At 41.2% G+C, this 17,218-nt stretch overlaps 1 protein-coding gene across 2 annotated transcripts in view; it reads right to left on the bottom strand.

Annotated features, from left to right (window-relative positions):
* The window catches only part of SEL1L3 (SEL1L family member 3), a 113,202-nt gene that overhangs the window by 24,442 nt on the left and 71,542 nt on the right, over positions 1-17,218 (bottom strand). For both annotated transcript variants that reach the window (XM_032334024.1, XM_032334023.1), the window contains exons 16-20: positions 15,325-15,452; positions 12,916-12,999; positions 5,684-5,774; positions 5,465-5,549; positions 4,351-4,460 (exon numbers count right to left, since the gene is read on the bottom strand). In XM_032334024.1, coding sequence (XP_032189915.1) covers positions 4,351-4,460; positions 5,465-5,549; positions 5,684-5,774; positions 12,916-12,999; positions 15,325-15,452 — 498 coding nt within the window. The remainder of the gene's footprint in view (positions 1-4,350; positions 4,461-5,464; positions 5,550-5,683; positions 5,775-12,915; positions 13,000-15,324; positions 15,453-17,218) is intronic.

A 17,218-nucleotide genomic window follows, 5' to 3' on the forward strand; every position in this document is an offset into this window, starting at 1 on the left:
AACTCCCTGGAAAATGTGCCCTTGTGTCATCAACAAACCAGAATACCAAGTTGAAGGCAATGTCTATCACTTACAGATTACGCTCTGGGATACCATCAGCGTGTCAGAAATTGAACAGAATGTTCTCCTGACTGGCATTCTAAAATAGAGAATCTCTTGCACAAAGTCACATACAAGGGTTTGTCTCTGCTCTCCCAGGCCAGTGTGGAAAACTTCTCACTCTCCTCTTGGCACAGCTCCACTAAGATACAACTCCCTACCTCTTCCTGTTATACACCTTGTTCTCTACCCTCTGAGGTAGAACCTGCTTTAATGGGCTGTGCAGATCTAATGTAAAAAACCAACAGAATTAAGAGCCTGACATTAAGAATGGGAGCTGCTACTCTGTCTGGGGAGAGGCACAGTCCATCAGGAACGGAGCATGTGGCCGGACAGAGAAATCAACAAAAATGATGTGTTACTTACCACTAGGGATTTACAAGTGAAATGGGACTGTTGCCCTTCAAAGAATTCATGGTCATGTTTTAATGACTTATATCCTCCCTTTGACCTTTCATTTCAGTTGCCATAGACAAGGATCTCAGTGAAAATCACCTCCAACAGGTTCTATATACCAGGCCTCTCATTACCATCCTATGCAATAATCATGAAAACATAACAGCAGCTAACATTTTCTGAGTGATGCTATATGTGAGGCACAGTTTATATATATATATATATATATATATATATATATATATATATATATATACTTGTTTATTTACCTAATGCTCATAACAGCAAATTGAGATAGGTACTATTAGCCTATTTTATAGGTGGGATGCTGGGGCACAGAGAGGTTAAGGACATTGCCCAAGGTAATACAGCTGGACAGGGGCAAGAGCTGGAATTCAGATGCAAGCAGACAGGGTCCAGAGCCTCAAATCTTTACCTTCATTATTCTGTCAAATAACCTCTGAATAGATGAAAGTGTTGAATCTTTGAGATGTACACAAAACACACACTTACAAACACGGAGAAAATAGACTCTTTCTCCACTCTTTAAAAGGAACATACTCTTAAATTTGAGATATTAGAAGAAAAGAAAAAAATCACTTTTATGATTTTAATGCCTCTTGGAAAAATAGCAAAATTAAAATAAATGGGAAAATAGACTAGGGGAATATTTGTGTACAATGTAATAGCTTAAGCTTTATTATCTACTGGGAAAATGTATAAAAAACTAATTATGATTTAAATGGGGAAAAAAACCCCCAGTATCAGGGATGCTTTGGTGGCTCAGTCGGTTAAGCGTCTGCCTTTGGCTCAGGTCATGATCCCGGGGTCCTGGGATTGATCCCTGCATCAGGCTCCCTGCTCAGAGGGCAGTCTGTTTCTCCCTCTCCCTCTGCCACTTCCCCTGCTCCTGCTCTCCCTTTTACTCTGCTCTTTCTCTCTCCCAAATAAATACATAAAATCTTTAAAAAAAATAAAATTATCAAACCTCCAGTAGATAAATAGGAAAAGAACATGAATAGAGAATCCACATATATCATGAGTAAATGATCATAAAGTCTATGTAAAAATGTGCATTGCCACCAGTAATCAAACCGATGCGACATAAAACAATAAGGAAGTTATCAACTTATAATTATTTCCCTAGAATAATTAAAAGTGAAGTCATGAAAACACCCCATGCTGACAAGATTTCAGTTCTCTTCTCACACTCAACCACTGCTTTGTAAGGTATTCCTTGGAAAACCCTTCCAGAAAGCACATCAGCCATATGCTATCATTATGTAACCATGAGACAACTTCGACTGATTGACTCAGTCATACAAGCCCTCAGATTATAAAGAAATTATTCAAATAGAGATAAAAGATGGAGGTACGAACGTGTCCACTAAAGCACTCGATAGCTTTGTAAAACAACAGGAAAAGGCCTCTGCGTCTTCCTTAATAGACTATAAATCCCAAAGGCAAGAATATTGTCTATCTTTTTCTCTCCCATCCCCACCACTAAGAAGTGTCTAAGACATGGCAGGACTGAATAAATAGGTGCTAAATCAATGAATAAATTAGCAAATGAGAATAAACGTCCACCAATAAGATAAAGCTTAATAAATTACAGCCATGCGCACAACAAAATATGGGGCAGAGGCTAAGAATAATCAATAATTACAGAGACTATGCAGTAAAATGCACACATCTCTGCAATATGAGAAAAGAGATGCATTTCTTAAGGGGCACAGACACTGTTGTTAACATTACAGAGACATGCTTGCTTGTAGACAGCAGCTGGAGGGGGATGGGAAGACAGGAGGGAGTAAAGCCCCCACCATGGAAATGGGCTGCATCCTTTAATTTTTATTTTCCTCTAAAATTGCATTTTAATGTTTGCATAACATTGTTTGTCCAAAAAATAAACATCAGAATTGAAAATAAAATCGGTCCCCTAAATTTGAATGCCAACAGATACCATTGAAGAAAGGTTGGCTCTCTACCGAGTCCTTTTAGCATCAACTCTGATTTCATTCCAGAAGAAATAATTATAGGAAGGGTCATGTCCATTGAGTGTACTCAGTGCTGAATGTCTAATAACATTCAATCCTCATCCCTATGAGCTAAATACTATTATTAACCCCAGTTTCCAAATGAGAAAACACCAACTCGGTGATTCAGTGACTTGCCGGGTAGGAATAGCAATGAAGTGGTAAAGACATGGGTGTTTAACCCAAGTAAAGAAACACTCAGATATCGTACCTCCTTAAAAAACAAAAACAAACAAACAAACAAAAACTAAGATATGGATGAGATTCCAACCTTTGCTCTGTAATCAAACCCTGAAGCACAACACCAGAAACCTGGTATCTAAGAAGACATCAAGCATGGAGCACCTGGGTGGCTCAATTAAGCTTCTGCCTTTGGCTCAGGTTATAATCCCAGGGGCCTGGGTTGGAGGTATTGGGCTCCCTGCTCAGTGAGGAGTCTGCTTCTCCCTCTCCCTGTGCCCCTCCCCTTGCTTGTGCTCTCTCACTCTCTCTGCCAAATAAATTAATTAATTAATTAATTAAAAGGAGGCATCAACCATTGTGACTTCCATTGTGAAAATGCCCCTGAGATTCTCACAGGAGCATTCTGATTAGCAAGTGTCAGAGAGAGGGAACAGGGTCATCATCGCTCACCACACCAATGATCGTTGCGAGCAAGAGCTACTAAAGGATGCTAAAACTAGTGGACAGAAATTTGAGGAGAAACAGAATACATGCAGAGTTGCAAGCGATTTCCCTAGGGTATATATAAATTAGAAAGGAAAATGTTAACTTTACAAGGGAGAAACCCAGCCAAAGCTAACTTAACCAAGCCACACCAGTAATCAGACATACTAACGTCATGTGGCTCATATGATACACCAAGGACACATCACTTCTGTGCTTTCCTTGCTCAGAAGGCATAACTTCATTCCATGCATGAGGCAGCAGAAGACAGCCAAATTAAGGCACAGTCTACATCATACCCAAACAGTGTTCTTTCAAAGTATCAAGGTCATAGAAGACAAACAAAGACTGAAGCATTATTATCGATTGAAGAAGACTAAAGAAATAGGACAACTAAATGTGATGTAGGAGCCTGGATGGGATCCTGGAACAGAAAAAGAACATTAGTGAAAAAATGAGTGAAATCCAGGGGAAAGCCTCAAGTATACCTAACGGTACTGAAGCAAGACTGACTTCTTAGTTTGATAATGGTATTGTGGTTATATGCAAGATAGTCACATTCAGGGAAGCTGGGTGACTTGTATATAGCAACTCCCTGTACTCCTTTTGCAATTTTCTAGACATTTAAAAATCCTCTAAAATAAGAACACCCCCCCTCCCTGACAAAAGTCACCAAGAGCAACTTCCTATCACTGAAGTGTTGGTCCAACTCTATGGGCAAATCACTTGTCATTTGGACCACACTTCCTATTTCTTCAGTTTCTATGGAGTGAGTTAGTTTGATGGGATCTTGTAGAAAGACTCCTGGACATGGAGCCAGCAGACATGGCTTTAGGATCAGGCTGCTTTGCGTGCTACCTGATTGGTTGGCCTTGAGCAATTTATCATCTGATTGTAGTCTTGCTATGCTCCATTATAACTATAACGTGGTCATAGTCATCTCCACCTTCATGAGATGGTTATGAAAATGGTGTGGCAACCATAGCAAGTGCTCCATAAAGGTTCCCTATTAGGGTTCATGTCCTGTGGGAATGGGTGAGAAATGACTTTGTGAACAGGGAAGCAGATGAAGACGGGAGGGCTTGGGAGGACCCCAGCCAGGTCTTGCATCCTCACAAACAGACATCACCCAGTGCTCCTTTCTGTGGGTTACCTGTGAGTCTCCATCCAGGGCTGCCTGAGCGTACATCTGCACGGACAACTCAAGGTCTTGGGACTGGTTTTGGTGGCCATAGTAGTAAAGGTCTCCCATTTTCAAATATGCTGCAGGACAGAAAGCACAGGCCCATTTGTGAAGTGGTTTTATTTGAGACCAATGTTTTAAAGGGTTGGCCCAGTCGCATGACTGAGAATTTTTCCTACCAGGACCTGAACACACATCATCATTGTTTCCTTGGTATGTCAGGAAGTGGGGGAACGAAAACCTTTTGTGCGGAGCGCCACCATTTCTAGACACATTTTCTTGCTTTGTTGGGCAGCTCTCCCAAATGGGTCTGCGAAAATCCCAGTCTGCAATCTGACAGTCCAACTGGCCAAGATTGTTTGGGGCACTTTATTTGACATCTGAAATTTTGTTGCCTGAGTCTTATGACTGATGGGCATTTCTTTATTCTGTTTAAGCCATATGTTTTATTTTTTTCCCTTGAAAAAAGTTTTGCCTAATGGTGTATATATCACTCAGTGTCTAGTCAGAAAAATAGAATCTATGCCAAGTAGTTCAAAAGATTTCAAGACTGTCAGGCAGGAACTGGAAACTTGGGTGTACAGCCATTGCAGGAGACACAGCCCAAAGTAGAGAGAAGGGGAGAAATACTGGGACTTCTCATTTTCTCCCACCCAGCAATCTCCTGCTGGCACCTCCCATTGGCTGAAACCAATGAGACGCCCAAGAACACAGGAGTCTAGGAACTGTAGCTCCTTGGGATCAGCCTCTCATACAGAGCAGAGCAGAGGAAGACAGGGATGTATCTGAGGGCAAAACACTAATGACTGGCCCAGGAGATCTCTCCAGAATAGCTTCCTCTTTTGAACTCTCACCAGCTCTGAAGAAATGGTGGGTTCAAGCATTCAGTGGACAACAGAGGAGGAGAAGTACATTGCTGGAGGCTGACAGCAGTTGACTCATGATCTTAATAGTAGAGATTTTTCACACTCCTTCCTAATTGTTTAGAAATATCATACTTCACACAAAGCCGTTATCTCTTCCCTGTTACTAAAGATTAAAAGCTTCCAATGCTTCAATTTAGCACCCATTTTTCTATACATACCAAATGAAGGAGCACCGATTTGAAAAACAGAGAAATTATAGTATCTCCAAACACAATTAACACCCAAGTATCTCTCGGCCAGGTCCTAAGGGGATGGAGGGGGAGAAAAAGTTAATTCATTAATATATTTCAGCCAAGTGACTGATTTTGCCTTCATAAAACACAATTCATCATCCTTAACCTTAGAGCTTCCACTCCAAGAAGAATACATTTACTTACTGGCCTCTCCTCACAGATGTGTGCTAAATTTGTCTGTGACACTTCAATTCCAGTTTCTGCTGCTAAAACATAATACAGCAAAGCTTCGTGCCTAAAAATAGATGATTAATAATAAATTTCATACAGTGGCTCTTACTAATATTCACGGAGAGCTTTATATTCAAGCATAAGAGGGCACAAAATAAGCAATTTTTTTTTAAGCCACAAAATCATGAGTTTGTTGTGTGTGTGTGTTTTAAAATAAATACTGTTGTTAAAAATACTGCCTGCACTGATTTATTTTCTATCTTAAAGGCTGAACTCACTGATAAGGTTGGAGAGCTAGTTGATGCAACAGCTACCTCTACTGGCCGAACGGTGTGTGGCATGCTGGCTGGGCTGGGTTGTCTATTGCCTCCTGTCCTTGAATCCTTCCATCCCAGCTTAGAAGAGATAAGTGGCATTTAGAAAAAGCCTTGTGCGTTCGTTCGGGTCGCTGTTTTGTGAAAGGCTTCCTGGGGCTTGGGATTCTGAGCAAGCTTAATTAGAGCTGAGCTTTTGTGATGCATTAGAAGTTTGGCAGAGGGGAGGGAGTTTACAAGGGGCTTGATACCAATGACCAAACACACAGAGAAAAAAATAAATGTTTGATAATGCTAGTAGTGAATGATGGCAAAACAATGACGGAGGACTGTTGATCTGCTGAAAGACTGGCACAAGATTCACAAGACAGGGTAAAAGCAAGGGTTTGGGGGAAACGGACATATTCCTATGGCCAATGCTTGTGGGAGGGCAGGTGACTCCAACCGTTAAATGAAGGAAGACTTAGGAATCCACACATCATTTAGCCAACAGTTCTCCCTTGTGAAGGTTTATTCTAAAGAAGCAAGAAACGTGCACAAAGATTCAGTGACAACAGAGTTCACGGCAGAGCTGTTTATATGAACAAAAAACACGGGAAGCAACTTAAGTATCTGAAAATCAGTGAGTAGTTAAATTACCCCAGAGTGCAACCACATTCAGATGAGGCGATTAAAAATGATGTTGTAGAAGAGAACTCAAAAACACAGAAAGATGTTTATGCAAAATTTTCCATTCAGTTAAAAAAAAAAAGAGAGCAGGATGAGAAACAGAGCGGTTCCGTTTTTGTAACACAGATATAAAACCGAGCGCACACCTTCACAAGCTCATGCAGGTGCATATAGGCAGAGAAAAATAAAACCTAAAAATTGTCTATCAAAATCCTCATAGTACTTTCCTCTAGATAGTGAAAATTGAGTCATTTTATTTTTTTTCTTTTTACTTCTATGATTTCCTCCATTTTCTTTGTGTCACCCAGGTTATGAGTGACATTTTATTTTGACCAGGTATCATTGTTCCTAAAGCTTCTTTGGCATTCTCAGGAGCTGATGTTAACTCTTTCTTGACTGTATCTCCACCCCAAAACTGGCTTCTGGTAGGGCTGGGGAAATTAGGAGAGCTGATTCTGAAATCCTGTTCTTTACACTGTTAAAGCAGCTTCTGATGGCCCATTGCCTAGGGACAGAGAGAGGTGACTGGGCATCAAATTAGGACGGTGAGACCTTCAACTGGATACAGTGCAGGTCATGGGCCACGTAACTGCTGAGGGAGCTGATTCGGCTTCCCAGACACCCAAGGCTGTGGACCAATTAGCCATGACTCATGCTAAAGAAAGACAAAGCTGGCTGGGCAGCTGTCCCCTGCACTGCAAGCCAGATAACAAGCCCACAACGGCAGCCGTAAGAACAACACAAAAGATGCCCAGGCGTTTTCTTACACAGCTGGCAAAAATCACGTGTTGTGACAAGAATCTTCAGAACAGACCCCAGATGGAGGGCGTATAAAAGAGGCCTGGTCAAAAGTCTCCATCACTCTACGACAGGGACCCATTCCCAAGGTCTTACAATCTCGCATTTCTTTGGAACCAGTGCTTGTCTTCCCCAGGAATGGGTACAGGAAGGAGAGGGGGTAGACTTGCCAACTCAAGGTCACATGTCGGGCCAGGTCCCTTTGCTACTGTAGCTGAATGGGATATGGCTCACATTATTAAAATGTAATCAAAATGACGTTTTCTTTGACAGCAGTCGGGCAGACGATTAGAGTGTGCGAGCACATGAGGCTGACACTTCCCAGAAGAACTAAGTCACTAGGACAAACTTTACAAAGACAAGATCCGTCTCTCCAAAGTTACTTTGGAGGTGGGGAGGGGAAGGGGGGCGAGTTTCATAGGAAGACTTCCACTGTCCAATTATTGTATAAGCCAAGAGGAAATGTCATAGAATTTCCCAAGCATTTCCTTTGAGGAAACACGGAATTCCCTCAGAAAGAGATGTCTATGAAACATCAATGTCAACAGAAGCACTGAAGGGAAATCCACCTCTGTCTTCCCTGCTGCAGAAGCAATTCTCCAATGCCGTGCACTCCCACACTGCCACCATCCACAGGGGAAGGTGAGAACTCTCAAGGCCAGACTTTCTCAGCTTATTAAGACTTCTGAGAAATGACACCTCTGCAGAAATCCTACCCACATTTAGGCTCCCAGTGATTTGTTCTTATTTAATTGTGTTTCAACAGAGAGTGCCCAGAAGTATCAATTACAGATATTTCTATATTTATATTCATGGAACAAACACGTACACAGCACTTAACTGTGGGCAGGAAGCCCAAAGATAAGCCACAAAGCTGTACTGTCCTTTCCATGAATTTCCTCAAGGCTTAGGAAGCTCACCAGAGCTTCAAGCTTTATTTCCAAGGCACTAAAGTGAAGTTGTACCCCAGGCAGTCATTCTGGCAGGGACGGGGGTGGCGGGTGGACGTGGAGAGGAGGGGATTTATGGTAAAGAACACATTTAGGGACATATTTGTTATCCTTCCAGTTCTGCCTCAGCATATACACATAGAGAATTTTATAATGATACATCTTAATAATCAATCCTTGGGCTGCTTGCTGTGAATTGTGAATCCGAGTACCTCTGAGCAGCTTCCCAAACAATTATATGATTTTCTTTGTGCTTTTCTCTGCCAATGCATGAAGCAGCTTGAACTGAAAAGATAGAAAAAAAAAAAAAAATCCTGGGATCCCCGTGGAACGCAGGACCCCTGGTCTCCTGCAGAAAGGTGAATCTCTTTCAACTGGAAATTGGCATGCCTACTTGTCTTGCTTCAAGCCCACCCTAATCTGGCTAACCTCCTGGGTTAAATATTTGGGGCATATTTAAGACAAAGGACAATAAAACACATAGCTCACAGATAAAACACACATGGGGGAAGGCAGAGAAATGAAACATGACAGCCAGCCTCTCCTTCACTGACTTCTGGTGTCCGAGGACAGCCTGAGGCATGACAATAGTATCTTCCGTATTATGCCTATACAGCAAAAAGCACTTTTCTCAATCATGCTCCTCTTTTAAACTATCCCGTATAAATCTTGGAACAACACAGAAAAGCAGAAGCTCATCAAACTGACACATGTAATTTGAAAATAACGTCCAGAATGAATTCACTCACAGAAAATGAAAAAGGGGGATGGACTTGGGACATTGATGGATGATTTAGTTCTATTACAGCAGAATAGATGGTACCAAAAAAGCCCCATCATGGTGTGGGGAGGCCAACATCCCTATATTTCCTATTTAACCTCAGGGTGGGCTTCAGACTTGGAGAATGGGAGGAAACAGAAGCACTTTGCCTCAGATATATTTTGACGAGGATTTTGTCATTATAATGGATACTAGATGTTTCTTCCTATTGATAGAAAAAAGGCTTTGAATCCCAGACTGAAACTTAATACTTAGCATCAGCACCAAGATTGGCAAGGATATGGAGAAACAAAAATGTATACATTGTTGGCGGGTGAGTAAATTGGTAAAATCCTTTGGGAAAGCAGCCAGCATTATCTTATAAAGGTGAACAGTATCTTATAAGGTGCCTGCCCAGTGACCTCACTCCTAAGTTTATATTCTAGAGATACTTTTCCTACGTATGTCATGGTATACCTAAAAAAATGTTCATGGCCACATTGTTCTTAAAAACAACAAAAAATGGGAAACGCAAATGTGTTAAAATAAGAACTGATAAGTAAAGCATGGTCAATGACAAATAAAAAGGAATGGCCCACAGATACATGCAACAAGGGATAAGAATCTCAGGAACATAATGTTAGGTTTTTTGAAAAGGCAGTTGAACTATATGTAATATGATTCTAATAATAGAAAGCTCAGACACAAGCCAAAGAACTTTACTGCTTAAGAATAAATCCACATAGAACAAGACTATAAAGAAAGCAAAGGGATATCAACAACAAGGTTCAGGGTGATGCTTAGTTCTGGGGACAAAGGGTGGGATGGGTTTAATTTGGGAGGGAAATGCAGGGGGTTTCAACTGTTTATTTTCTTTTTTTTTTAATATTTTATTTATTTATCTGAGAGAGAGAGACAGTGAGAGAGAGCATGAGTGAGGATAAGGACAGAGGGAGAAGCAGACTCCCCATGGAGTTGGGTGCCTGATTCGGGACTCGATCCTGGGATTCCAAGATCACGACCTGAGTCGCCTGAAGGCAGTCGCTTAACCAACTGAGCCACCCAGGCGCCCTGTTCATTTTCTCACATAGGGCTACAGATGTTCATTTTATCCTTATGCCTGAGAACCTATATATATATATGTATTACATATCACTTCATACGTATCAACTACTATATGACAGAAGTAGAAAAAAAACAACTCAACTAGCTTATGCCACATCTCCAGTTCAAATGCTCAGCTCTTTTTCACCCAGATTCTGACCCAGCATGCCCTTTCAGACTCTCCCTTCTCTTTGCCATCTAGTTAGCCATCTCAGAACCCAGCTCTGTCATGTCACTACCCTCTCCTCAAACTATCGATAGCTCCCCCCTGCCACATAAATTCAGTAAAAAGTGTATGACCTGCCATTCAAAGTTCCATAGAGCAGCACCTTTTTGCTCTTGTTATCTGTTACTCCCTTCTTACCTGAAGGCAAACTAGTGGCTTAAAATTTTCCAGACTCATCCAGAATTTTCCTCTCTCTTTCCTTTCATTTCTGCTGTTCCCTTCACTAGAAATGCTGTTCCCTGCATAGTCAAGGGGTAATCTCACCCACCCTTCAAGGCTATGTCATCTGCTACCCCCATCATGAAGGCTGATCTAAGTCCTACAAACCAGATAGCATCTTTTCCTTCACAGAATCCTTCATGCCCTTTATATACTGCTCATGTGTCTTGAGTTAGGGTTGTTCCATTTACCTTAGATCATGCACTCATTTGTTTCTGAGCATTTCCCAGGTACCACCAGGTGCTGGGCCCTGGGGTGCAAATCACCAGGCAATCAACAAGAGCAATCCTGATCTTAACGGGAGGAAGGAGTTAGGGAGGCCTTCTGGGCAGAAGAAACAGCAAGTTCAAAGATCCAGAGGTCCTACAGAATGCAGGCCATGTGAGAAAACTGCAGATAGTTCAGCATGAGAAAGAAATGAGGTGCAGTGCTTGGGTGGCTCAGTTAGTTAAGCGTCTGTCTATGGCCTGGGTCATGATCCCAGGATCCTGGGGTGGAGCCCCTCAGTGGGCTCTCTGCTCAGCGGGGATCCTGCTTCTCCCTCTGCCTGCCATTCCCCCTGCTTGTGCCCTCTCTTTCTCTGTTAAATGAATAAAGTCTTAAAAAAAAAATCAATCTTGTGTTATGGCTGAATATTGTAAGGAGGACAAAAGGTCACAAAAATCTGAATTCATCTTGACCTTCCCAGCCAGTTTTTAAAATGTGCTACCTGAAATGCTTTGTGATGTTAAATTCAAAAGCAGGCAAGAAATGTAAGCTATTAATAGACACTCTATGGGAAAAATAGTGTCAAGCATCTTCGTGTGTGTGTGTGTGTGTGTGTGTGTGTGTGTGTGTGTGTGTCAGTGTCGGGGTGTTTACAGATGTGCTCCTTCTTTGGGAAAACTCACATATGCACTTCAGTATTTGAATGCCCTTTCTCCCCTAAAAAGCTTGTGGGGAACAAAGGGTGGGAAGTTTGGAGGATGAGAAGAAGAGAATAAATTAAGTTCAAATTTGGGAGTTTTACAAACTGAAGCTCACTTGGGAGACAAAATAAAACACCAGAAAAATTATAAGGTGTATCAAGTGGAAAATAATAATTTCATTAAAATTTTTTCCCAGTTGTGTGAAGTGAGGCCACAGATAATAAACTTTCACAGGATGATAATAACAAACATTCCTTTTGGTGCTGTTTTCATTGGGTTTACTTCCCTGCCTCCTTTAAAATTTTCATCGACATGCTATCTGCTGATTATGCAGGCACTATGGACCAAAGGAGAAAATAATGTTCTCTTGGACTTGTATTTTAATTTTTAATTAAGATTCAGGTCAGAGTATGCTCTATGATAGGTCTGGTCTAATGTTTTTGAGGCAATGGACCAATGGGATATATGCTGATTTGCATACCCTTTTAAGTTATTACTGAAATACCCAGATCACTTAGGCAATAATCCAGCCAAGAAAAGATGGCCCAATGGAAAAGTAAGACAGAGTGGCAAGGCTGGCAGAAGAAAACAGAAAGATGGAATCCGGTGGAGTGTGCAGTTTGGAAAGATGTGCCCTTATTTGTAAAATCAAGGCACAGCAAACAGGGAGCATCTCCAAGTCCTTAGTGCAGTATCTCATCCCATAGGGTACAGGATAAAATTTGTTAATTTTATCAGAAGAAAGTTAAAATGGAAAATCTGTTTGGCTGTGACATCTGAGGTCTGCTGAGTGAGTTCCAGTAATCCCAGGCTCTTGGCCACAGAAGGTTTTAGTCACATATCAGTGGAAGGATGTAGTTTGAGCCTTAAACACACTGCTCTCTCTGCTTCCTGTGAACTTTCTGTGCCCTGCCAGGGAGAGGCAGAGGTTCAGCTTGTGGTGTCTCCACTCTAAAACCAAAAGGAACAAGCTTGCAGGGAAGGAAAGTCAACACATGCATGTGTCTCTCAACTTGATGAATGTGGACACTTCCCCTAGAGAACTAATTTTTGTGTATAATTAAACATGGAAATGCTATGTTTTCTAATCAACAGCCAATCAGTCTGTGATACTCAGAATATCATTACTGGGAGGTCGTGATTTCCCTGCAAATTGCTTTTTCGGTTGTATTTTAAGACTCTATCTCATATGACTACACTGACAAATTGAAGGGTGCGGGCTGAGAAAGTTCATTCTAATGTGGGTCCCCAGCTTACCATGAGCCCTCCAGGTAGGCATTGAGGCCTTTGCGAATGACGTGACCCAAGTAGCCATTTTTCTCAGCTACGTGCTTTGCCCATCTGAAAAGAAAAGGAATGAGAAAATACCCAAACCATGGCAAATTAAATAATTGCTTTTTTCTTCATATGATCTCAATAAATCCCACTTGGGGATTATTTTGCTTGTTAGAATTTTTACACAGCAACAAACCAGAACTAAACATTAAGAAGGTAAAGAAAGATGTGTTTTGAGAACTTTGCTTTCAGTGTCTTTTCTTATAAGTGGTTAGGAATTATCATGTATGGAAATAAAGACATGAAATGTACCTAATGAAAAATACCTGCCGATATGAAAATAGATCATCTTCACCAAGAGTTAGTACTCTCTCCATTAAAATGTATTTACTGATTTATTTTAAGGTTTCTCCATTTTTTTTCTGTTCTCTAATCTAGCCTGGAGAATTTTTACTAATAATGAACTGGACTGTTGTAATCTTTAGACTTACAACCACTAAAAGAATATTATAAGGATATATTACTAGCAAGCTAATGGAAAGTGGAAATAAAAATATTTTTAAAAAAATCTTGATTAATGTAAAGGAAAAGTAAGAAAAAGGGAAACAAGCACAAAGAATGGATGAGAAAAATAAGGAATAAATAGTAAAATGGCAGATGTAAAACAAAATACTTCTGTAAGTTGCATTAAATGTAAATGGTCTAAATACCCCAATAAAAAACTAAACTTGTCAAATTGAATAAAAAGTACACAAAACCCAATTATTTACTGCTTAGAAGAGACACACATTAAAATTAAAAGAAGAAAAGATTAAAAGTAAAGGCTGGAAAAAGATATAACTCTAACAACAACAATAACAAAACTTTAACAAGCAAAAGAAAGCAAGTGTAGCAAAATTGACCATATCCTGTCATAAAGAAAGCCTCAACAAATTCCAAAGGACTGAAGTAATTCAGAATGCATTCTTAGATTGCAGTGGAATTAAGCTAGAAATCAATAACAGAAGAAAAATTTATGGAACATATGAATGTTCACACCAAACCTCCTAACTAATATTGATAAAATCTTCAAGTCTGTGTAGGTCAAGTTTTATCAGTGAGTTCAGGTCAGGTTGGATTTTTTCTTAAATGTCTTATGAAACAAAACCTTTTGTAAAGCCAGACTACTGGTATGAGGGTGGTCTAAAGCAGAGGCCTGCAAAGTTTTTTGTTTTTTTTTTTTCCCTGTAAAAGGCAAGGTAATAAATATTTTAAGCCTTGTGAGTCACACAGGGTCTCTATTTGTATTCATCTTAGTGTGTGCACTTGTCTTACAACATTTTAAAAATGCAAAAAGCGTTCTTAGCTCTTGGGGGTCACACAAAATGGAGGGTGGGCCGCATGTTATTTATGGGCCCTTATTTCCCAACCTCTGTAAAACATTTTCAGATATGCAGTGGTCTCAGAAATGTGCCTCTTGTTCACCATTCTCTAGGAAGCTACTGTAGGATGTGCTCTACAAAAGCATAGGCATAAACCAAGAAAGAAGAAGAAATAGAGTCCAGCAAGGAGAACCCAAAAAGACAGAGATGAAGGGGAAGGAAACCCCCCCACAGTGATGACAGGGCAGCTCTGTCCTGAGGGAAGACTCCAGAAGAGATGTCACTGAGATTAAGTTAATCAAATACCTAGTGGGTCTGGACATACTGAGGAGACATTTAGACAACTGTGGGAGAATTCGGAGATTTAAGCACATGAAAAATGATAAGTATGCAGAAAGCTAAGCACCTAAAGAACTATGAAGTATAATTATTACTCCACAAACACAAAAATCTGTGTAAGAAAGAGAAAGTACTCATAGCCTAACACATGGGTTAGCTGTACCTCAGACTCCCATGGTCCTAATAATGGGCACCTCAATACTAATCAAACCAAAGTAATGATATATTAATGGGAAAATGGGACAAGGCGGGAAGTGTGGATGTGTGGGATGGCAGGTGGTGGCAGAATGAGAGGGAACTACATCTTTATCTTTCACAGAGGGACATCATTAGACAAAGCCTGTAATGAAACTAATAAGAAATAGTATGAGCGTGTCGTTGAAAGAGAGAGGCAATAGTAAAGAGATAATGAAAAGACTGAAAGTGACTTATTCTTGAGAACAAGTAGTTTGGGTGGGGTAGCAGATTTTCTGCTTTTCCCATGTCAAATTATTATTTTTGGGTTTCCATTAAAATGTACTTATTTTCACTTTGTCGAATGAGGTGGCTTTTGAAAGTCTGTGCATGCACAACAGGTAAAAATAAAGGTGAAATTCAAAATTGCAAAACAAAGAACGGGAACTCCATTTCCAGGCACAGTGAATAAAGTACATGGCTTTCCCTTTGTACACAACAGCTGACAGGTTCTTACACGACAGCCTTCTCGGGATCTCTAGGGAACGTCTCCAGGTTTCCTGTGATATAATAGAGAGAACACCACAAGGTTCCTTCGATGTGTCCACCCTGTGCAGCCTTATGGAAATATTCACCGGCTAAAGTCTGTAGAGAGATAAACAGAGTCATCTCCATTGGTGAGGAGTCCTCCCGGCTGGGCTGGTTTCATGGAAGCCAACACGGTGAGACACTCAACCCCTGATATTTTCACCAGCTAATCACCTCTGATATCTTTAGGAAAACCAAGTCAAGCTCCAGGAAGACAGCCCATCACAGAAGCCGACCTCTGGATGTGATAACCTTGACAGTAAACTATTCTGTCAAGTTTGCCAAATAAACAAATAAGACAACACATAGCTACGAATCCCATAACCCCTGTAAATGAAACAGAAGAATGTATCAGAAGTCAGGCCGGGTTCACGCCAGGTGAAAATTCAGGCATTGTCTTTCCTAACCTTGCTTAATACCTTTCTTCAAATTCATGCGCCAAGACCGCATCTCCCGTAGGAAGGTGAGAATTAGAATATGACAATAAAAAATCCACACTGGCATATATGTGTGTGGGTGACCAGACATTAGCAATGCATAAAAATATACAGCCTCTTATGCAGGCAGAGAGAGGTGGAGGGGAAAATAAGACAAATGTTTAGAAGCGTGAATGTTCTGCTGGTCACTATTGTTTTTCTGAGGCAGTTAGATGCCATTCGTAAGCCAGGGATTTGGAGTCAGACGGGCTTGGGTCTAAATCCAAGCTCTGCTCCTTCCCAGCTGTGTGACCTTGGGCATGGTAGTTCATCTCTCCAACTGCGAGATTTCTTCAACTGAAAAATGTGGCTTCTGATAGTACCTAGCACGAAAGGCTCTTTCAAGGATTAAATGAGATGGATTCTCAAGGCTTAGCACGGTGCTTCACAAAAATTATCTTCCAGTTTCCTCCCCTCAGAAACCTGCCGCTGCCTCAGTCTGGCCCATCCCACAAAATGCCCCCTCCACTCTTCTACCTCGGTAAGTGCCAAACACTTCAGAGTCACCCTGTCTTCCTGTCACACCTCACATCCAATCCATTAGCAAGCCTTGTCACCTTGACCTTCAAAGTACATGCATAATCCAGCCACACTTCCGTCCCCTTTCTGGGGTCGCTCATCTTTCCTCACTTGGATTCAATACATTAACCCCCTGCTCTCCTCCTGTCTTCTTTAATCCTAGTCTCTGCTAGGATCCTTTTAAAACACAGCACATCACTGCCCTGTCCAAAGGGGCCCAGCGGTTCCCATCTTCCTTGGAGCAGCTGAGACCTCACAATGACCAGCGCATCGGCCTGCCCAACCTTCTCTCCCCCACTTCGCCCCTCCCCTGCTTCCTGCTCCCATTGCTCCAGCTTCCCTTCTATCCCTAGAGCATGCCACTCCTCCTTTCCTCTAGGGCTTTTGCCTTGACTGTTTACTCTTTCTGGAATATTCTTCCCCCAGATATATGTAAGCCTCTTGTATCCCTAGTGCCTGGAAGAATGCCTGGCATAGAGTGGGCATTCAGGAAGTCTGTGGCCTGTGACAGTGCAGAAATTATAATTACCATCATCAATAGCATTAGTGGGCTAATAGGCTAACGAGCTAACGAGGGGCTTCCAGCTTCTGCAAGGATCTCAGTCCTGCCTCCAGTAAGCATATGACTGTGAGTAAGTTACATACATTCTCAGAACCTTGATGTTCATTCTGTAAAATGGACATAATCATAGCAGCTATTCCAGAAGATGGTTAGAATGACATGGGATGCATGTCAAGTATTTCTGAGTAACCATCACAGAGGAAGTACTTAGCAAACACTGAAGATTGTCACTGTTGTTTTCACTATTATTCAGTCTGATCTCATAC

Source organism: Mustela erminea, chromosome 2 (assembly GCF_009829155.1).
Source record: "Mustela erminea isolate mMusErm1 chromosome 2, mMusErm1.Pri, whole genome shotgun sequence".
Classification (NCBI taxonomy): Eukaryota; Metazoa; Chordata; class Mammalia; order Carnivora; family Mustelidae; genus Mustela; species Mustela erminea.